At 41.0% G+C, this 24,034-nt stretch overlaps 1 protein-coding gene across 2 annotated transcripts in view; it reads right to left on the bottom strand.

Annotated features, from left to right (window-relative positions):
* Nucleotides 1-8,685: 8,685 nt before the first annotated feature.
* LOC115463389 (tight junction protein ZO-2-like) overlaps nucleotides 8,686-24,034 on the bottom strand; it is a 52,557-nt gene continuing 37,208 nt past the window's right edge. For both annotated transcript variants that reach the window (XM_030193848.1, XM_030193847.1), the window contains 3 exons: nucleotides 14,597-14,750; nucleotides 12,492-12,567; nucleotides 8,686-9,198 (listed from right to left, as the gene is read on the bottom strand). In XM_030193848.1, the coding sequence (XP_030049708.1) occupies nucleotides 12,503-12,567; nucleotides 14,597-14,750 (219 nt within the window). In that variant the 3' untranslated portion in view covers nucleotides 8,686-9,198; nucleotides 12,492-12,502. The remainder of the gene's footprint in view (nucleotides 9,199-12,491; nucleotides 12,568-14,596; nucleotides 14,751-24,034) is intronic.

The raw sequence follows: 24,034 nt of genomic DNA, 5'->3' as shown, positions 1-24,034 counted from the left end.
TTTGATCAACATCCTCTGCTGTTGGAGAGACAGTTGAGATACAGATCAAGGCTGTTCTAAACTGTTACTGCGTCTTATGGATATTGGTATTAATTCAACAGAGTTAGAATGGTTTAATATTTTCAAATCATACTCACTCAGGGTCCAATGCACAAAAGTCCCTGTAAAAAGATGTGTGCGTATAGATCCTCAGTAGAAGTTACCAAATTTGAAATAGTGAGCGATGCTCAAAAGGAAATCACATGCAAATGAGCTGCATGCAATTTCAGAAAGCAGCTCAGTAGGTAAAGTGCCTAGCGCATGCGTAGAACAGTAACTTGCTAAGTGTTGATGCTATGCACATGCCCAGAACTACATGTGCTGTGTACACTCCTCCACAGCATTCTATGGCACATTTTACTGTTTGTTTTTTTTTTTTGTTCAGTTTCATGGCAACTTTCATGCCCCAGGGGTTTAAATAATAATTGCCATGAACATCCTAGTGTCCTGGGCCAATGCTTTCAAGATGAAATTGAACAAAGAAAAAACCCAATGCCTAATCCTCTCATCACAACACGCTACTCAGCTCCCAACCACCCTGAGCACCCCCGACATCACAATCCCAATATCAGAAAATCTAAAAATTCTAGGGGTAACACTAGACAACCACCTAACTCTGGAAACTCATGCAAAAGCCACGACGAAGATGTTCAACATGATGTGGGTAATGAAAAGAGTAAAACCATTCCTCCCACAGAAAACTTTCTGCAACCTAATACAATTGACAGTACTCGCCCATGCCGACTACTGCAATAGCATCTTCATCGACTGCAAAGCCCAAATCATGAAAAAAACTCCACACCGCCCAAAACACAGCAGCCAGACTAATTTTTGGCAAACCACAATTTGAAAGTGCAACACCACTTCGTGAAAAACTTCACTGTCTCCCTATCAAGGAACGCATAAATTTCAAAGTCCATACAATGATCCACAAGATCCTCCATGGCGAATCCCCAAGTTACATGACCAACTTGATCAATCTCCCAACCAGAAATGGATCCAAATCTTCCAGAACATATATCAATCTTCATCTTCCCAACTGCAGAGGCCTCAAATACAAAACCTACTATGCATCCAACTTCTCCGTTATAGGCAGACAACTCTGGAACGCAATACCACGACGCATCCGAACAACCAACGAACACCTACCCTTCCGAAAGCTGCTGAACTTACCTCTTCAAACAAGCCTACCCAAACAACCCAACTTAAATCTCAAACTTAATTTCACACCACCAACACTACCCATACTCCAATCCTCTCCCCCATCTCCCCCCTTTGTTCTACTCGCTTAAACATCTCTTGATACCTTGTATCATACTTTGTGTATCTATGTAACACTCTGTACCATATCTTGTACCACACTTTGTGTTATCTCTATGTATCTGCACCATAGCTTGTAAGCCACACTGAGCCTGCTATCAAGCGGAAAGAGCGGGGTATAAATGCTATAAATAAATTGGGGTTTTTTTTTTTAAATGCACATATAAAAGTAATGTATGAAAGCCATGCAGGTACCGTGAATGTGCCTCCACAGCCTACTACATCTTTTTTTTGTTGTTCCAAGACAACTTCTTCACAGTGCTGTTACGTGCAGGACATACACACATGGCATATTTAACACACACATGCAAACACTTAAAATATGAAGGCAGACTATACCTTACGGTCAAGGTTGCATAAAATGGGTGGTGTGGTCTCTCTCCCCAGTGTGTTAGATGCAATGGCCCTCCAAGTACTTTTTATCATGCTATTTGGGCCTGTCCAGTGATTAAAGCATTTTGGCTAAGAGTGATTCAATATATGGAGAGTTTTGAGGCGGCAGCTACTTGTTTTATGGAGAGTGTTCTGTTGGGATATGTTGCCCCATTGAGGGTTGGCACTGTCCATCAAAACTTATTAATTTGTAGTATTTGTATCCCACATTTCCCCACCTATTTGCAGGCTCAATGTGGCTTGCGGTTGCCATTTCCGGGTAATAGAATTACAAATTGTATTGCATTAAAGTGCATACATGCATGGTAACATACAAGGAACATAACATATATGGAGCAGATCATGGTATATATATATATATATATATATATATATCAATCATGTACATACATACATGGTAAAGAAGAATCCATTATGGTAGTACTTGTCATGTGATAAGATTTCAGTTTTGTGTAGATCGTGTATAGTGTTATTATTTAGTATTTAGGATGGATGTTTATGGTATGCCTTCTTGAAAAGATCTGTTTTCAGTAGACTTCGGAAGATGGTTAGGTCTTGTGTTGTTTTTATGGCCTTCGGTAATGCGTTCCATAGCTGTGTGCAGATGTATGAGAAACTGGTCGCGTATGTGGATTTATATTTTAGCCCTTTACAGTTAGGATAGTGGAGATTGAGGAATACGAGTGATGATCATTTTGCGTTCCTAATAGGCAAGTCTATAAGGTCTGACATATAGGTTGGGTCTTCTCCATAAATGATTTTGTGGACCAAGGTGCAAACTTTGAACACAATTCGTTCTTTTACTGGGAGCCAGTGCAGTTTTTCTCTTAGGGGTTTGGCACTTTTGTATTTCGCTTTCCCAAATATGAGTCTGACTGCTGTTTTGAGCAGTTTGAAGTGAGCAGTTTGAAGCCTTTTTAATAATTTGTTCTTTGCATCCAGCATAGATGGCATTGCAGTAGTCTAGATGGCTTAGCACCATTGATTGTACTAGGCTACGGAATACTTCCCTCGGAAGAAAGGTTTGATTCTTTTAAGTTTCTACATTGAGTAGAACATTTTCTTTGCTGTATTTTTCGCATGGTCTTCGAGTGTGAGATTTCGGTCAATTGTGACTCCCAGAATTTTCAGGCTGAGACCGGAAGGGTGTAGTCTGGGGTGTTTATGGTATTTGGTTTGTTTGTGTTGTATTGTGAGGACAGGATGAGACATTGTGTTTTTTTTCTGCGTTTAGCTTTAGTTGAAATGCATCCCATGAGTTAATTGTTTGGAGGCTTTGTGTGATTTCATTTGTGATTTCGGTTATGTCTTGTTTAGGTAAGAAATGTATTTTAATATATTGGACTAGATCGGAGGCTCCTTCCTATTGACAATGGCGTAATAGATTTCACACATTGCTCTTATTAGAGCTTCGGGATTCTCATTTAAAATTTAAATTACAATACCATTTTTATTTAACTTGGGAGCGCTATATTCATAACTTAGCACATCATGCCCGTAGCTTTATTCTTAACCAACTTAGTGCAATTTCAGGTTCTGGATAATGATTGGAAGTCATTTGGTGAGGAGGGGTATGATCCTTTCAGTATACACAGATAGAATTTTGGATGGTATTATATGGAGCGGGGTGGGAGGGGAGGAGAGACGTGGGGGGAGGGGTGGGGTTAATGAAAGTTTTTCCAAAGATAGCCTTGTGCAGGAGGTTTGGGGTTTCATACATTATAGACGTAATCCTTTTGGGTAGGATGGGTTGCAGGAGAGGGTTAGATTTGGTAAAGAGATTCTTTCTAATTGATGTTGGCTCTTATGGTCAAGGTTTAATTTGCCTGTTATTAAATTTCACATGTCTGGAATTGGTGAGATGTGATTAAACTGCTGAAACAATACAAATTGATGAAAGTTAAACCTGGGGGAGGGGAGAAAGTGTTAAAACTTTGATGTTGTGGTTCTTGCCTGCTCTTGCTCAGATTGTTTTGTTTTCAATTCATTGTATATTGAGCTTGCTGTTTCTTTGTTGAATCATCAATAAAAATTGTTGAAACATAAAATATGACAGCAGACTGCTCCACCGAGAAGCCACCATGATGCTACGACAGCTCCAGACCTCCCATAAAATTTCACTCAGTAAAAGTAGGTGCTCTTTTCTGTGCATCACTCACTCAGAAACAACTGTGCATCGCTTGGTATGTTCATTTGAATACTAATCAGCTTGTTCTAATATATTTGCATGGGATTCTCGTTGGCTAATACTGCGCACGGTAAAAACCACGCAGAACCTCTTTATGCATTACTCACTGAATAATATGCACGCTAAACTGGTTAGAACAAGTCTAAAGTGAACGCTACCATGGTAAGCTTTGTGCATTGGGCCCTCAGTCTGTTGGAATTCTGAGCTTTAGTTTCTCAGAGAGGCATCCCTCAAGGCTCACTGTTGTCACCTTAACTTGTACCTTGAACCTCTGGCCAAATTATTGGATAACTGGCAAATTGCTTTCCACTCTTTTTGCTGATGAAATTCAGCTTGTTTATAAAATCAGGCTCCACATTATTGCAGACTGGATGTGTTCAAAGGACGTAGTCCTAAATATAGATAAGTGCTCACCCATGTGGCTTTCATGTAGACATGATGTTTTGAGAGTTTTACCTGAGTTACTTTGGGCATTTGCTGTGACAGTGATTTGACTTTTAATTTACAAATAGGGCAAGTGGTAAAATCCTGTTTTTACTATTTGTGCATGTTGATGGAATTAAAATCAATACTCAATAAAGAAAATGTGATTAAAAGTTAATTACTATAATTTATTATTGATTGGCTCCAGTAAAGCCAGTTTACTACAGCTGATACAAAATACAGCTGCATGACTGATAACTAGAGCCAAAAGATCATATAATATCACTCCAATTTTGTATGAATTACATTGGTTACCAGTTTCAAAACAGATGGAATTTAAAGTGCTTTGTTTTGTTTTTAAAGCTTTGCATTTAGGATGTCCTGAATATTTATCTAAAAAATTATGACATTCTCCTTCACGAGTTGCATTCTTCACAGAAGGTCTCCTTCAATTACCTGGTCAGGACACTGTTAGGTTGTTGTCAACTCAGAAGCAAGTCTTTTCATACATAGGACCATCTTTATGGAATTAATGGTTCTACTGCTTCTCTGATCTCTCTTCTTACCAAGGGCGAAGCCAGACCGCGAGGGGCCCCTGCCAGCCAACCAGGGGCTCAGCACAAATTGTGTGTGTGGGGGGGGGGGGGGCAGGCCCCTGTGGCCCCACCTAACTACACCACTGCTTCTTAGTATGTTTTTCATAAAGCTTTGAAGATTCTACTGTTTCAACAACATTATAGTTGATTTATGGACCATCTTTTATATGATGTAGGCATTTTAGATGATGCACGTTTATAATTTTATTGTAAACTGCCTTGACACAATGGTATATGGCGGTTTATCAAATCAATAAATACAATCCACACCAGTGCATTCTTTAAGGTCTCAAGAGAAATGTAATCTTGTGGTACATCTTCTTCAGCAATTCTGTCTGAATTTGACTAGACCTGGTGTTTACCCCCCCCCCCCCCCCCCCCCCCCCGGTCGCATTGTGGATCTAGTAGAGTGGAACAAGCTACCACTGCTGCTTGTTTTGGACATATAGACTTATGTGAAATGTATTTGTGTGTGATTTTACTAGGTATGTTCTATTGGCCATGATTTGAACTATTTGAGCGCTAAATCTTAAATATTGTATAGAAGTGAATGGCCAAACATAGTGATATAACAGGACAAGGAGGGAGCCTCCACTTTGGTCTGCCTGCAGGGACAAAGTATCTGCTATACGTAAACTGCTTTGGTTGTACCACAGAAAGACAGTATATCAAATCTATGTCCCTTACCCCCTCTTAAAATCCGATTAAGTACAAAGTATGCAAACTTCCTTTAGAAAGTCTAATAGTTGCAAGAAGACCACTTTCCGCACTGGTGTGTAGATGAAAAGCAGGATAGAGATTGAGCAACACTGAGCAAGTAATCTAGGGCTGGGGACCTTGTTTGTCCCAGAAGGGTTTGACTATTGCTGTTTTAAATGATGAAGACATGCAACCAGGCATCAACATGACATTAATGATGGTGGCTAGCCAGGGGGCTAGGCTTTGCCTCAGTTCATTGATGATTTCAGAGAGAGGGTCCTAATGGACAAGAGGCAAATTCAGCTATCTGGAGGATCTTTTCCATATCAATGGGAGCTTTCAGATCTGGACTCTATACAGCTATGTTTTCAAAGGAGGCCTTGGCTACTCATTTCACTTTAGATTTGCCTTCTATTTATTCTGTATCCTCTGTCTCCTAGCTCTTCTGGGTCTGGTTATATTTATCACAACACCCAATGAGAGTAACCTTTGCAAAAATATGTGAGAGAAACAATGACCATAGAAAGTGCTTAGATCTCATTAAAAAAAAAAAAAAAAGAGGAAAAGACCTCACTCATCTACAGTTGGTTAAACAAACGCCAGCAATTAGATTTTAACCGTGCAGGTCTTTTTCTGCCGTCATCTACTATGTTAATGTTTTTCTTTCATTAGTCAAAAACCACCTGTTACGTGTCAATATTTTGAACCTTTTATTTTTGGTTTTCTATTTATATTTACTCATTAATATTGCAAAATGAAGAGAGCTAAAAATTGTACTTAGCTTAAACTCAATGGAGGTCTCATTTAATACAGCTCCTGATGGAGCCAGAGTATGAAACACACAAGATTAACTGCACAGTGTACTCCGTCTCAAATTTTATAGAATCAATTTGCCATCACTTACCTGACTTTGACGCTGCATTTGCTGCCAGCTCTAATCTAGAACAAAATGGCTTTGATATTATACACCATTCCCCCACACAACCAATCAATAGAATCTGCATATGTTCAGTGTTCCATAGCCATTTGTGAGCAAATTTTATTGACACTTACAAAGAAGCTGACCATTCCATGTTACCATTTAAATCCCATGCCTAGTTCAGCGAGTCCCAAACCTGTCCTGGGGGGAACCCCACACAATCAGGTTTTCAGGATATCCACAATAAATAGTCATGAGATCAATTTGCATACCCCACCTCCTTGCTATGCAAATCTCTCTCAAGCATATTCATTGTGGATATCCTAGGACAGGTTTGGGAAGCCCTGGCCTAGTTTGTAAATTCACCAGCACTCTTTGTAATATACTCTTCTTTGCACAGTCACCTCCACACTTATTAGCTGCAACCTGCTCAGTAACAAAACATCCAAAATGACTGAAGTTGTGCCTCTTCTCATTTCTCTGTCAATAAAGGTAAATCTGCCTTGTTTCTTTGTATTCCAGACCTGTGTTCATTCATACAAATATGTGATATTTAGCTCTGATTATCTTGTCCACATCTAACTTGTTACAGGGACTTATAATGGCATACACCTCATAGTCTGGTTCACGAGTGGTGAAAGTATTTAATTTACACATTTTCTGATCAATAGGATTGTTGAATTATTTTAAATTGTAAAGTGACATTACAAGTTTTACATGAGACACCATCATAGGTGCCAGCACTGTGGGTGCTTGAGTATCCCCAATATTGAGCAAACAAATTCCATTACTCTGATGAGAGAGCATTCATTTGCATTGTGTGTAGCACCCCCAGTCATTTTGAAAGGTTGGCTCCTATGGGCACCGTGATGCCTTACAATACTCTCCCTTCCACTGACTGGATGAATTGGGCAGTGTGACTGGACTCACATGTCCTTTTACTGTTTTATTTCTCGACGTTGCCACCCTCCATTCCACACTGACAATTATCAAATGAAGATGGCATCACATCCCACTATTTTCTAACAATGACTACAACTTCCTTGCTCCCAGCAGAAAACCTGACGACACAGTTTTGATCCTCTTTCCGATGTATATATTTATCTTTTATTTAAAGATCCCCATTGTTCTATTTAATTCAATTATCTGCTTCCCCCCACCCCCCTTTTAAAACTTCAGCAGGATAATGGTGTTTTCTCAAATCCAATATAAATTTGTTGGCTTGATCTTTAAAATCCCATCTTATCAGTACAAATCCTCCTATTGCTTAGGTGGAACAGGAGACTGGCCTTGTGAACCTGCAAGTACTAGCAGTTCCAGGAACATTTAAGTCAGCACATTCAGCAACAATACAGCTTTATTCAACTTTTTATTTGCCGAAGTTAACATGATTTGTGTCTTCAGCAATAATTTCTGGAACCTGGTCCCATACAAAAGATAGAATACAAATATAGCAAAAACCAAACCACCACAGTACCATGCTGTTAGACCACCAGTTTTTCTGGAGAGCACCTTCACCTCGGGGACAAAGTGGTGACAAAACTATTCCTCTAATATGAATTTACTCATCCAAGCACACTTGCACTCTACAGAGGGAAAGAGATTTCAATGTACTTCTACTATTAAACATTTGTATAGCACTACAAGCTGTCTACAACACTATACAGGCATACAGAAAAGATAGCTCTTGCTCTACAGAGCTTACAGTCTAGTCAAGAAATGAAAAGTATGGCTGGATCTCCAACATGGTTTCTAAGGCACAGTTAGAATGTTAACTAGCATTTTCCCTTGTTCTCTCGTCTTCCCTTTAGTCAACAGGGCATTAGGACACAGTGGCATCTGTAATGGAGTGTAGAACAGGAACTTTCATTGGAGGGGAGAGGAAATAACAGTATTGAAATTGATGATATTCGGGATGGGGGCACTTTAAATGGCCAGAACTTCACTTTCAGAAGCTTATATAAAACAGCATGGATGTTCATGTTGGACATCTCTAGCACATGGACGTCCATTTCTCATGTATTTTAGAACAGGCTGTATGTTGGCGGATCCTGTTCTAAAATACATGAGAAATGAATGTCCATATCCTGAGTTAGATGCTCTTTCTAAAAAAACTTCTCCATATATCAAAATCCATGAATTAAGACAGACCCTGGAACCAGTAACTTAAAAAAAAGTTACAACTGAGTAAGAAATTTGGATTAACCTCTTTTTGTAATGCAAAAATGTGGTTCAGGAATCTCTTGCTTGTTTCAGCATATGTTTAAGAGCGCAATAAAAATAATACAAATAAAATAAAATCATTAAAATCAAGTAGGTAATAAATGCAAAGTAATACTGTGTGAAAGAAATTGGGAACATCTTGTATATTCGACAGGATCCGTTGCAGGTTCTAATACCTTATTAGTGGGTCAACACAAGAATTATCCAAAGATGGACCATACATCAGCTTTTGAGAACACAACTGAAGAAACTGGGGGATGGGAGGACCAGAGCAACTGACAGCTCATCAACATCTTTGAATAATGCATGTGTGTGTGTGTATATATATATATATATAATGATGTACACAGAGAAAGAGATAAAAGCAAATTCTGATGACATTTCCACACGAAGAGTACCTGAAAAATAATGAAAAGAACTATTAGGGATGTACTTCAATCAGGTTTCAGTCTGCAGGTAATAGTAACATTCGTACTGTATGTCTACCAAGAAAATGTGTACACATGCCAGTTACTGAATTACTTTATGTTTCAACTGTTTTATTGATGATTCAACATTATAAACATTTTAACATTGCCAGTATATCTAACATTGGGCATTGTAAGTAATACAGCATATTAACTCGCATACATCAATAAATTCTATCATCAATAGTTTTGCGAAACTTCTTCCTGTCCCCTTACCTACCCTCCCAAGCATGCTCACTGACAGCCAAACATTTATGGGGTGTTTGTTAAATATACATCACAGTCATCTTATACATTCCCCCCCCTTCCTTCCCCCCTTCCCTGTCCTCCCCCCCAACCCTCTCCCCTCCTAATGTTCACTAATAGCTACGTTGAATTTATGGGTTCATGTATGCGTACCATTATTCTATAGGATTATCAAAGCGTATTGAGTATAAGACTCCGGCCTCTCTGCGATAATATATCCAACATAGGCCCCCAAACTTTAAGGAAACCTTTTTTTCGATGACATGATCCTTTTGCATCTCTTGCTTCCCATGTCATTAACAGATGCACCTGGTTTCGCCAATGCCAGTATTCTGGGGGTTTATCCGAAGTCCAGCATTGCAAAATACACTTTTTTGCCACCAAACATAGCTTGCGACTTAACAATATTTCATCTGCCGTAAGGCCACGGAACGCCCCTGGGCAATCCAATAGTAATTGCAGCGAGGTGCCCACTATAGTACGCGAAGTAATTGAATTCATAAATGCCACTATCTTTTTCCAAAAAAACTGTATTTTTGTGCATTCCCAAAATGCGTGATAGAACGAGTTTTCCTCCAGTGTGCATTTCATACAGGTTGGTGTGTCAATCCCTCCCACTCTATAAAACTGGCGTTGTGTGAAATATGCTCTGTGTGTTATTCTAAAAGCACATTCTCTATAATTTGCACCACTAATCAGTTTAGGGATGTTCCGAATGTAGGCTGCTATGTCCCAACTAGTTAAATCTACTTTTGTATCTGCTTCCCACCTGCGGCGAAGCAGTGACCAATCTCTACCGGGTCCCAAAGTCCACAGTTGTTTTTGGAGCTGCAAAATTGTGGGGGCTTCCTCTGATATTTCATCATAAAACTGTTTAATTTTTTCCCCCAATTGAAACTTAAGCTCTTTTGCATCGAGTGATTGTATATAGTGTTTTATCTGGCCGTACCCAAATACATCCTCCCATTTTTCAACCTCAGCGGGTATTAGTTGACTTAAAGGCTTAATTTTCCCTTCTAAATCTATTATTGTTTTCAGACATGTGAGTCCCCTCCTTTCCCACCTCCGAAAAACCTGGTTTTCCAATCCTGGTATAAACATCGGGTTCCCCCTTATGGTCAGCAATTCTGTCATAGTCGATTGTCCCCCCAGTTTTGTCCCCAGGCCTTTCCATGCCTCTTGTAAAGGAGTCAGTATTATACTACCCTTAAATTTCTTTGGCACCGAGGTATTATTGAGATGCAGCAAGGTCACTGTATTATAGGGACTAAAGTATATTTTTTCTAATTCTAGCGGGGTGTGTGTGTTTGTAGAAAAAATCCAGTCTCTCACCAACCGCAATAGACTTGCCAGATTATAGTATTGCAGATTAGGCAATCCCAATCCACCCTGCTGCCAAGTCCCCAGCAGCATCTGTAGTTTCAGTTTAGCCTCTTTGCCCAACAGAACTGTCCCACCATTTGATAGAATCGCTTAATGTCTTTCTGTAATAGTCTCAATGGCAGAACTTGTAATACGTATAGCCATCTGGGTAAGATTACCATTCTTTACTGAATTACTTTAAAAAGACAGCCAAGTTCTTTGTCCCTCATTCAAATATATGCCTAGTCACTTTTTAAATGATACTGTATGTTCAGATGGCATAATCATGCCACACATTTCTAAGTACTGTGGAGTTCAGTTTAGGGAATTCTTTCCAACTTGTATGATGTGGATGTGAATGTGCATGTGTTGTGTTTGCATCAGTGTTTCCTCTAAGGAGTGGCCTGGTGTGTGCAATTTTTTTTCTCATGTGAGAAAAGTTTTAAAAACCAACAATTTTTGATCACCAGTATTAGCAATGCACTTCTGTATATAGCACACACACAAAAAAAAACAATTTTGTGAGGAACCATGTAAAAATCTGAGCGAAGCTCCTAAAATGTAGGAGCAATCGCTCATGCACTCCCCTTAGAGGGAACATTGTGCATGTATCTGATCTGAAGGGGAGGGCAGACCAGTGGCGTAGCCACAGGTGGGCTGGGGTGGGCCAGGGCCCACCCACATAGGGCTCAGGCCCACCCAACAGTAATACACATTTAGTAGTAGCTGGTGGGGATCCCAATCTCTGCCAGCTGAAGACTTCCCCCTGATGGTAATGAAAACGCTACTCTCCACGATACCGGCACTTGCACATTCTCAATTTTCAGCGCCTGCTTGCTGCAGACTGCCAAGGTGGAGAGAAGCATTTTTCCACCAGGTGAGATATTTGTTTTGCTGGGGTGGAGAACACTTGGTGCCCACCCACTTCTTGCCTAGGCCTACCTAAAATCTGCTGTCTGGCTATGCCCCTGGGGCAGCCGTGGCTTGAATGGTTCTCAAAGAATCTGTTTGCAAAGAATAAAATCAAAATAAACTGTAGATTTTGGAAACTAACTTAGTTCAACATGATGCTACACTGGAGCAGGTAAAATCTTCATATGAATCTTATCAAGAAGTTATTTCTGTTGTTCCTCAGTGACAAGCTACCATGCTTTCAGATTTAAATGTGATTAGATTAAAAGTGAAATCTCTTAAAAATTCACTACAAAAGTATAAACTTAAGGTAATTAAACTTTCCATTGGCTATAAGCTATTCATTGAAAGGAAGATATGTCCTTCATATTGCTTTTTGAATATTTTTACTGCTGTAATTGTCTATTGCTTATGTTTGACTTATTCTTGCTGTACACTGCCTTAAGTGAATTCCTTCAAAAAGGTGGTAAATTATATATATACACCTCTTCCAGTTTCCAGAAGTGAGCCCAGCTAATGTATGGGAAAATTAGAAAGGCCTAGTGTAGAAGTCTGAACTTTATCAACTAATACCTACCTTTCACTCAAAAGATGTAAAATACTAAGAAAAGGTGGTCACCAAGTTGTGTCTGAAAGTATCACTGCAATCTGCAACAAAACACACTATGCTTTATTTGCATACATGGTGAAGAGGGAATACATACCCCCTTCCAGCCTATGGCTCCCTTGATCTGGGATTCCTTTCTTGCCCCCTCTTTTTTGGCTTCTGTGGAGGGTAATCTGCAAAATAAAACAAAAATTGCATCAAGAATGTAGGGGTCTGTCTGATTAAAAAAGAAAACCCCAGTAGGGGCCAGGAGGTAGTGAGAGACATTGGATACCAAAGAGCAGTCTCAGACCAGATTCTGGACACCTTGGTTTTTCATGGCAGTGTACTGCTGCCATCTACTGGCAATCAAGAGGAACTGTACATACTTGGTGTTTGTCTTCCAAAATTTCACATGCAAGTCAAGTGTCGACCAGGTTCAAATGCTCAGACTTGGGAATGCAGAGCATGCTGTAACACTACACTCCATGTGAGGGTTAAAATTAAAAGATCAAAACTTCTAATCTGGTTTCTCTGCTCTGGATAATCTTAGACCCTGCTGGGCTGTATGAGACAGGGATGATCAAAGTTTAGTATCTTTGAATAGGGCTCCGCAACACACAGAGAACTGAAAGGGAAGAAGGTTATTCTAACACACTCACTAAAAACAGAACAAAATCTCTTCCTTTTCGTAGTGCTGTATAGTACTGACACATTCCTGTGGCCAATCATTTCAACACAGCCAACAATGCAGACAGACTGAATTACAAACAGCACTATAAAAGAATGAAACTGGTCAAGATTTTTGGTTTAATCTGGCTTTTTACAAAAGACACCACTGAAAGCACTTTTGTTCCCATTTGGGATTAGTCATGGTTCTCACTTCTCTTAGGACTCTCAGTGCTGCTTTTTATACATTGGACTAGCTGGGCATTATGCCGAGGTCTCTGGACACCTCCCATCTCATATCCATTCTTATGTACCACTCTTCCAACTACAAACTCAGGGCTGCTGGGCCAGGGTAACGGTATTTGGTGCCCGAGGTGAACCTTAGGACCCTCAGGAAGGCATGAGACCTATTTACTCATGCCAGCTCTGGTACTGCATCCCCCTTCCCTCCTCTCAGACCAGCATTCTTCTCTTTGACACAAAACTCCCTAGGACCCCACAAAGGAGGCCCAGACCATGGGGCCAAAACCGGCGCACCCACTAAAACGGAGCATGGTTACACAGATTTATCACCTCTGCTGGGAGACTGAGAAATACTGAGTAGGTCAGGGTTGCATAGTCCCTTATACAGGTGTACTACTCAATAGTTCTCCGTCTCCCTCTGCTGGTAGGAGAGCATATTACCTGCTTGTCGGGAATGGTCTGGAGCAGACGATAAAGGAATACCCCCCCCCACCCCCCCCGATATTCAGTAGCTCTCACTTTTTCTGAAGCCGCCCCCCCCCCCCCCAACTCCTACTGTGATAAAAGGTGCCAAAAGCCTGCACCTAGGCCTGGAATATCTCCCTCCTCTCCCCCCGCCCCCTGCAGAGAGAAGGGAAGAGAGAAGGAAAGATGTTGGATAGGGATTTTGGTGCCTTTTTATCATCAGTACCCTGAGCCAGTGCCTCATTTGGTCCATAGGTTGAGACAGCCCTCTCTTTGCTTCACAGCAGCTGTTGTCCCACATAGATCTCTCATTACCCAGGCTGTGTTTACTATGTGCCATATCCCCGCCCACATTTCTTCTCTCTGTTATCCCAATAGATTTGATGTAGATCTACCCAGACCAATTCCTAAACTTTGTCAACAGATTCTGGATACAGGATCTAAGTTTCAACTAAGAGATCCATGTAGATGTAGGAGCGATTATCCATAAGATTTTTCCATCTTTTATGAAACTTCTCAATTGCAGTTCTTCTATAAGGGAAAGATCTGCTATTAGTGGAGTCTAGTTCACTTTTTTACTGAATCATTTGTTACCTTTTGAGTAATACCAGCCTCCTCTGGTGATCATTGTCTGTTCCAAGTTTATTTAGATTTACTACCCCGCCCTACGGATTCCTTCATGGCGGTTGAGCCCCTAAGTGTGGACTCTATACGAGCTATTAAGTATTGTGGGATTAATCTTACGTTTCCCTTTCGAAAAGTCCTGCATCTTTTCAAAATAACTTTTGATGTATTATTTTCAAATACATAAATGATGATTAAAAAAAAATGCATGGTGCATCTTACCTTCCATGTCAGAGTCACTGTCCACCAATCCAGGCATGTTGATCAAAGTCTGCCTTCTGTCTCTCTGGACAACCAGCTGAAGCTTCCCCTGTGATTTCTCAATCAGTTTCTGAGCTTCAGTTAAAGACATGTTCTCAGTTGGCACACCATTGATCTATAGGGCATGCAAAGGAAAGATCACTCAAGCATGTTGCATCTGGCCAGGGAATTCTTTATGAACGAACAAGCAAGCAGTGAAAATGAAAGGAAAAGGTCACCTCTCATCGCTTTGGAGACTGCAAGATTGCTTACATGTAATGGGAGTCCTTTGTACACCTCAGACTAATATAGACACTCAAATGCTGCCAGGTCAGACCACTGCTTCCTGATACCCAGTAAAGTCCAAAAGACCTCATACTAAGCATGCTCCACTGTCCCCTTGCTGCTCTCCTACCCCAAAGTATAAATGATCTAGAGATGGGAGTAACTAGTGAGGTAATTAAATTTGCTGATGACACAAAGTTATTCAAAGGTGTTAAATCGCAAGAGGATTGTAAGAAATTACAAGAGGATCTTACGAGACTGGGAGACTGGGCATCTACAGTGGGGGAAATAAGTATTTGATCCCTTGCTGATTTTGTAAGTTTGCCCACTGACAAAGACATGAGCAGCCCATAATTGAAGGGTAGGTTATTGGTAACAGTGAGAGATAGCACATCACAAATTAAATCCGGAAAATCACATTGTGGAAAGTATATGAATTTATTTGCATTCTGCAGAGGGAAATAAGTATTTGATCCCTCTGGCAAACAAGACCTAATACTTGGTGGCAAAACCCTTGTTGGCAAGCACAGCGGTCAGACGTCTTCTGTAGTTGATGATGAGGTTTGCACACATGTCAGGAGGAATTTTGGTCCACTCCTCTTTGCAGATCATCTCTAAATCATTAAGAGTTCTGGGCTGTCGCTTGGCAACTCGCAGCTTCAGCTCCCTCCATAAGTTTTCAATGGGATTAAGGTCTGGTGACTGGCTAGGCCACTCCATGACCCTAATGTGCTTCTTCCTGAGCCACTCCTTTGTTGCCTTGGCTGTATGTTTTGGGTCATTGTCGTGCTGGAAGACCCAGCCACGACCCATTTTTAAGGCCCTGGCGGAGGGAAGGAGGTTGTCACTCAGAATTGTACGGTACATGGCCCCATCCATTCTCCCATTGATGCGGTGAAGTAGTCCTGTGCCCTTAGCAGAGAAACACCCCCAAAACATAACATTTCCACCTCCATGCTTGACAGTGGGGACGGTGTTCTTTGGGTCATAGGCAGCATTTCTCTTCCTCCAAACACGGCGAGTTGAGTTCATGCCAAAGAGCTCAATTTTTGTCTCATCTGACCACAGCACCTTCTCCCAATCACTCTCGGCATCATCCAGGTGTTCACTGGCAAACTTCAGACGGGCCGTCACATGTGCCTTCCGGAGCAGGGGGACCTTGCAGGCACTGCAGGATTGCAATCCGTTATGTCGTAATGTGTTACCAATGGTTTTCGTGGTGACAGTGGTCCCAGCTGCCTTGAGATCATTGACAAGTTCCCCCCTTGTAGTTGTAGGCTGATTTCTAACCTTCCTCATGATCAAGGATACCCCACGAGGTGAGATTTTGCGTGGAGCCCCAGATCTTTGTCGATTGACAGTCATTTTGTACTTCTTCCATTTTCTTACTATGGCACCAACAGTTGTCTCCTTCTCGCCCAGCGTCTTACTGATGGTTTTGTAGCCCATTCCAGCCTTGTGCAGGTGTATGATCTTGTCCCTGACATCCTTAGACAGCTCCTTGCTCTTGGCCATTTTGTAGAGGTTAGAGTCTGACTGATTCACTGAGTCTGTGGACAGGTGTCTTTCATACAGGTGACCATTGCCGACAGCTGTCTGTCATGCAGGTAACGAGTTGATTTGGAGCATCTACCTGGTCTGTAGGGGCCAGATCTCTTACTGGTTGGTGGGGGATCAAATACTTATTTCCCTCTGCAGAATGCAAATAAATTCATATACTTTCCACAATGTGATTTTCCGGATTTAATTTGTGATGTGCTATCTCTCACTGTTACCAATAACCTACCCTTCAATTATGGGCTGCTCATGTCTTTGTCAGTGGGCAAACTTACAAAATCAGCAAGGGATCAAATACTTATTTCCCCCACTGTAAATGGCAGATTACGTTTAATGTGAGCAAGTGCAAAGTGACGCACGTGGGAAAGAGGAACCCGAATTATAGTTACGTCATGCAAGATTCCACATTAGGAGCCACAGACCAGGAAAGGGATCTAGGTGTCATCGTTGATGATACGTTGAAACCCTCTGCTCAGTGTGCGGCGGCGGCCAAGAAAGCAAATAGAATGTTAGGTATTATTAGGAAAGGAATGGAAAACAAAAATGAGGATGTTATAATGCCTTTGTATCGCTCCATGGTGCGACCGCACCTTGAATACTGTGTTCAATTCTGGTCACTGCAACTCAAAAAAGATATAGTGGAATTAGAAAAGGTACAGAGAAGGGTGATGGGGTGGGAAGTGGATGGGAAAACTTCCCTATGAGGAAAGGCTAAAGTGGCTAGGGCTCTTCATTTTGGAGAAAAGACGGCTGAGGGAGATATGATAGAGGTCTATAAAATGAGTGGTGTGGAACGGGTACACATGAATCGCTTGTTTACTCTTTCCAAAATACTAGAACTAGGGGGGCACACAATGAAGGTACAAAGTAGTAAATTTAAAAACAAATCAGAGAAAATATTTCTTCACTCAACATGTAATTAGACTCTGGAATTTGTTGCTAGAGAATGTGGTAAAAGCAGTTAGCTTAGCACAGTTTAAAAAAAGGTTTAGATAACTTCCTAAAAGAAAAGTCCATAAGCCATTATTAAGATGGGTTTGGGGAAAATCCACTGCTTATTTCTAGGATAAGCAGCATAAAATGTATTGCACTGTTTTGGGATCTTGCCAGGTACTTGTAACCAGGATTGGCCATTGTTGGAAACAGGATTCTGGGCTTGGACCTTTGGTCTGTCCTAGTATGGCAACACTTATGTACATTGTTGGGAATGCTGGATGGACACTAATTGCAGACTAAAAAGGTGGCTGCTCTCCTAGTCTATGAAATAAAAATAAAAACATAAGTTGGCCATTAAGGGATCAGATTAATCTGGTCCCTTAATGGCCAACTAGTGACTTATAACTAGTGAGAATCTCTGAATGGACACTATGAGGCATATTTTCAAAGCACTTAGCCTCCCAAAGTTCCATAGGTTTCTATGGAACTTTGCCTCTATATTTACAGAATGGAGGGGGCTGCTTCCTTATTTTATGTTTTTTTTCCCCTTTGCACAAGTCCCTTTTTCTTTTTCAATTGGAGACAACTACCTAGAATGTATGCTTAATGGATAATACTATATGCGCTTCTGGCAGGGCCACCGAGAGACAAAGCTCCTGGGGCAAACAATCCTCAGGACTCTGCCACCCGCCCCCCCCCCCCCCCCCCCACCACCGCTGGTGCTCCCCACCCCCCACCGCAGCAAATGAGAGTGCTCTGCTGGCTATAGGTCCTTCCTGCCACGTCTCGCTCCCAGTGAAGTAATTTCCTGTTTCCGCATAGTCAGGATGCAGCAGGAAGAAGGACCTGTGGATGGTAGAGAAGTCTTTTTTGATCGCCAGTGCCAAGCCCTCCTTGGAGCCTGGGTCCTGGGAATCCTGCCCCCCTCTCGGCGGCCCTGGCTTATGGATGCTATCATTATTCCTTTTTTGAATCTGGCCCAACTAGTAACTAAACCAACTAGTAACTTATAAGTAGTGAGAAGCGCTGAATGGACATTATGGGCTTCTTTTACTAAACCAAGCAAGCAGTTCCCATGTGGCAAATGCAAGGCAGCCGATTCGAATTGAATGGGATGCATTGCATTTGCTGCACCAGGAATCACTAGCGTGGTCTAGAAAAAAAAATATTTACAGTATAGAGGTGGCTGCTTCTTTATTTTATGTTTTTTTGATTCCTTTGTACAAGTCCCCCTTTTTTCTTATTCCATTAGAGATTAATACCTAGAATGTATGCTTAATAGACAATACTATATATGATTCTGAATGCTACTATTATGTCTTTTTTGAATGGACCCTTATAAGCCATCTAGACACTTGTAACTAGCAAAAAGTACTGAACGGTCACTATAATTACAGAATAAAGGGGGCTGTTTTCTCTCTCTCTCTTTTTTTAAGTCTACATTTTCTTTTTCAACTAGGGACAAATATCTAGAATGTATGCTTAATGGACATCTGGATGATATTATACCTTTTTTGTTTTCTCTCTTCTTGTTGTAGGGGGACACTTTTTTAATGGTCAGAAATGGTATTTATAGAATACTTAAATTGCTCTTTTTTTCTGAGGGGGTTTTACTTAAGGGTCAAAATCAAGATTTTCATTGCTTATTACATTAGAGGAGTGTGGGGTTCAGGGGAATAAGTTGTGGATCACTGGACTTGTCTCAAATGTGTTTGTTGGAAGGGTTGTTCTTTTGGGTTTATTAGGGGGTAGGACCAGTGGCCTAACTTGGCTCTGGATATATGGGAGATTTAGGGGAAGGGAGGTTTCTCATGGATACTCTAACTTATCAACTTATTTTCTTCTTTAAAATAAAATTTAGGTGATAATTTAGGTGATAATTTATTCTTGGGCAATCTGGATTGAGAGGTGGGGGACAGGCTGGGAAGGGGAGTATGAGCTGGCCTAGTGGTTAGGGTGGTGGACTCTGGTCCTGGGGAACTGAGGAACTGAGTTCAATTCCCACTTCAGGCACAGGTAGCTCCTTGTGACTCTGGGCAAGTCACTTAACCCTCTGTTGCCCCATGTAAGCCGCATTGAGCCTGCCATGAGTGGGAAAGCGCGGGGTACAAATGTAACAAAAATAAATAAATAAATCTAGGAACTTTAAACCTATTCTAGTTTGTGGTTAACTACTTCTCACTTTAGACTCTCTCTTTTGGACCAATTCTTTAAAACGATATTTGTGGAAGGGGGATGGAGGGCTGGGACATCTCCCCTTCAGATTAATACTCAAATGTACCATTTGGTTGGCCTTATAGACGGAGTTACATAAATGTTTAATGAAGTGTCTTGGAACATTGGAGGCATTAATTCCCCTGTTAAATACAGCAAAATGTTGAAAGCTCTTAACAAGAGTGTCAATTGTGATGCTACAGGAGATACATCTTATGAGGTTGAATATACTAAGCTTAAGAGGTGGTGGGTGGCTGGTGGGTAGTATCTCTGGCTCTCAACAGGAAAGCTGGTTGTATAATTTTATTCCATAAACATTTGAGAGTAGTCATAAAACTGTGATTGGAGCAGATGGGTGTTGTGTTGGCCTAACAATTAATCATCTTTTCTCCTAATGTCTATGATAAAAACATTTTTGAAACCATCATTTGAGAAATATCCACATTAGGAGATATTTCAATTATCTTGAGCGGAGACTTCAATGCTGTTCACAATCCTATCTTGGACAAATCCTCTCTATTGCCCTGGGATGGAACAGATTTTACTAAGGGCATACTTTTGCTGCTTGAAGCTCTTGTGGAGACACCCTCAAGATAGATACCCATCTATCCCGGGCGCATGGCACGCATTTGAGAATTAACTGTTGATTTCCCAGTCTCTGTTCTCAGTAATCTGCTCTGCAGCTTTAGTTGCATTTCCAATCTCAGACTACGCCCTGGTGAGGCTTGAATTGGAGGCTTTAAATAGGGCTAGAGGACCCCTTCTTTGGCCATTTACTCTTGATCTCTATGGTGATGTTAAACCTCAGGACTTCTTGATAGCAAAGTGGAAAGATTATGAGGTTCTGAACTCTCATCATTAAATGGCTCCAATGTTAGGGGGTCTTTTACTTAGGCGAGCTGTTTTAACCACGCAATAAAAACAGGCGCATGCTAAAGATGCCCATAGGAATACATTGGCATCTTTAGTGTTTAGCGCGTACCCATTTTTAGCGCACGCTAAAAATGCCAGCACGCTTTAGTAAGAGACCCCCTTATTTTGGGACACTGCTAAAGAAGTGCTACAGGGGGAAATCGTAGCCTATGTGGCTCAAAAACAAAGGGCTAGAGATCAGGAGATTGTGTGGTTACAACACTTAATTTGTCACCAGAGTAAAATATATGAAGCAGTACCTACTCCAGCCAATAACAAGCAATTGCCTTCTTCTCAATCTTTCAATGTTGGGTTAAATCCCAATTTATTAAAAATACAAATTATATTGTCATGGTAACAAAAGGGGAAGGGCACTCTTGGCCAAATTGGCTAGGAAATGAGAGGGGCATAGACAAGTGTACTTTTTGTGGATTTCTTCAGTGGAATTAGTTAAGGAGGTTAAGGAGATTGCAGCTATCTTTCGGGATTTCTCTGCAGCATTTTATAATTCAGCAGATAAAGTCTTGATAGTAAAACTCATCTGGCAAGCCTAGGTCTGTGGAGGAGTAGCCTAGTGGTTAGTGCAATAGACTTTGATCCTGGGGAGCTGAGTTCGATTCCCACTGCAGCTCCTTGTGACTCTGGGCAAGTCACTTAACCCTCCATTGCCCCTGGTACAAAATAAGTACCTGAATATATGTAAACCGCTTTGAATGTAGTTGCAAAAACTTCAGAAAGGCGGTATATCAAGTCCCATTTCCCTTTCCTTCTTGAGGAATCTCTACAACCCTTTCAAAGACCTATCTCAGAAGATGAAATTAAGTTGGTGACTTGTCAAAGCCCTACAAATAAACCCTCAGGTCCTGAAGGGCTTTGGGCAGAGTTTTATAAATTGTTACAAGATTATGTGGCAACGTTTCTAAAAGATATGCTTAGAAAAATGTTTGCCAGAATTACTTTCATTGGCTCAAATTGTGGTACTCTCAAAACCAGGTAAGGATTATTCATTATTCTATACCTGAAACATATTGCTCAATTTCTCTGCTAAATTATAAAGTGAAGCTATTGGCAAATATTCTTGCTAATCGCTTAGCTCAGGTGCTGCTCATGCTGATAGTTGACCCACAGGTGGGCTTTCTTCGAGACAGGACAGCTAAAAATCTTTGTAAGATTTTGGCTTCTCTGGAGATGGTACAAAGGGGGAATCTCTCTTCTCTTTTAATAAATTTCGATGCTCAAAAAGCATTCGATAATGTCTCGTGGTCTTTTATTATGTTTGCTGTTCTGAAAAAATATGGATTGCGAGATTTTTTTTATTGGGGTAGTAGAGGCTCTTTATAGCTCTCCAAATGGACTGCTTTCTGACTCATTTGTAACCTCTCATGGGACTTGGCAGGACTGCCCTCTTTCCCCACTTTTATTCTCTCTTTAAATCCTTTAATTAGAGAAGTCAAAGCTAACCCGGCTATTCAAGGTGTCAAAGTATAGGGTTTCAGGCCTTTAAAATTGTAGCATTTGTAGATGATTTGCTAGTGCATCTGACTTAACTCAAGCACTCTCTACAGACATTAATGGAGAGTTTTCATGAATATGGGGACTTTTCGGGTTTTAAACTGAATTTAGAAAAAGCAGTTTTACCATCCCAAGCAGAACCGAGAAGTAATTGGCAAGGCAACTTTCCTTTATGATGGACAAAGGGATCATTTACATGCTTTGTGGGTTGAACTGACAATGGACACTAACAAAATCTATAGTTGTTCAGCTGTTATATTAAACTAGACTTCAATTAAGGACTTGGCAAAGTCTTCTTCTCTCTTTGATGGGAAGAATTGCCTCCATTAGAATGATATTATTCCCCAGATGGTTGTATGTCATGCTGACCCTCCCTCTCTGGTTATAAAGAAGGAACTTCGGGCTTTATATAAGGAGTTGGGACAGTTCTGTTGGGGATGAGGGGAAAAACCCCAAGTTACTTTTTGAATTTTTGGTAGGGAACAGGAAGGTGGATGGTTTAGATTTGCCCGATTTCAAGCTATTCAATTAGGCTTGCTTCTTAAGGCACCTCAGGGATTGGTTATAGAGAGAGTTGCACAAAAACAGAAATCCAACCCATTGCCGCCCATCCACGCTGGAATCTAACCTGTCTCCACTGCAAGTAATCTCCTCCATCCCAGCTCCCGAACCACCAAGCCCTTGCCGTGCCACAGTCACCTTGATGCCTCTCCCCCCAAGAAAGTCAGATTCTATAAGCAGTAAAAATACTAGTAAAAGTAATATAAATAACTTTCTTTCATACTCTAAGACAGCAGATGTACAGATCAGCAAAGGACTCAAAGTAGTCAAAATTCCAAAACAAGTAAAGTCAGAAAGAACACAGTTTATACCTAATTGTTCAACCACCCTTAGGATTGACATTTGGGATTAAAAAGCAAAGTCATGTGCATGTAAGGACTGGATAAATTAATTAAAACAAAGTTTACAGCAAATGCCCTTAATATGTAATACTCGGTAGCAGTAATGAAACAGTGATGGAATATTCACATAGCAAGCAGCCTGAGGTTTCCATGGAAGTATCGGCAGCCATTTTAAAAGACCAGAGATGAGAGGATCATTGCCATTGCAGAGGGCATGGAAGAGTGGTGATCTTTCCTGCCCCAAAGAAGCCACTAAACTACCAGGGTACCTCAAGGTATGTGCTGGGAGCGTACTCTGCACTCAGGGAAGGGAAGGCACTTCCATGGGGATCCTGCAGGACCTGGGTCCATCCCCACAGGATTCCGAGGACCTGGGTCCATCCCTATGGGATCCCCGCAGCCATGGAGGACAGTACTCCCGCTATCCCCACTCCCGTGCAGCTAATTAGTTATTTGAGTTGGAAGACCATACCCCCTATCAACTGGGGGGGGGGAAAAAAAAAAAAAAGGAGTTCATTGCCCCAGGCATTTGAACTTTTTATTGCAGGTTCACTGAGAAAATCTTCCGTTCCCCATTAAACATCGTATATTATTGAAGCCCCTTCATGGTATATGGTTTGCATTGACACATCGCAGGATCCTCATAGTTCCATTTTGCTTTCTCTTAAATGAAATTCAGATTTTTTTGTCTGGTCAGCATAATGCAGTCTTTATTAAATGGCAAGCTAGAGGAGTCAGTCTCCTGAAACACTATATGCAAATCGTTGGTCGTTTACTTTCATTGCCAATGCCGAGACTGGGAACTAATCAGGGAGATGCCTTTGCATAATCACCAACTGCAACATTATGTCCACTCCTTATCTTCAGATTCACTTTCTGTTGATTTAACCACACATTTACAGGAACTATTTAATCCTCAAAGCCCCAAAACTGTCATCAGTGTCCTTTCTCCATAAAACCCTGATAGACTTTGGACATACTAACCTATATGATGGTTTAAAAAGTAGATGGGAAAGAGAAATAGCTTATACAGGAGAATTTGATTTTCTTACCATCCCTCAAAGCTTTGCTAGGGCAAGAATATCGAGAATGTTGGTACTGG

The sequence above is a fragment of the Microcaecilia unicolor genome, chromosome 2, assembly GCF_901765095.1.
Source record: "Microcaecilia unicolor chromosome 2, aMicUni1.1, whole genome shotgun sequence".
In the NCBI taxonomy this organism is placed as follows: domain Eukaryota; kingdom Metazoa; phylum Chordata; class Amphibia; order Gymnophiona; family Siphonopidae; genus Microcaecilia; species Microcaecilia unicolor.
This window is presented reverse-complemented; position numbering and strand designations above follow the sequence as displayed.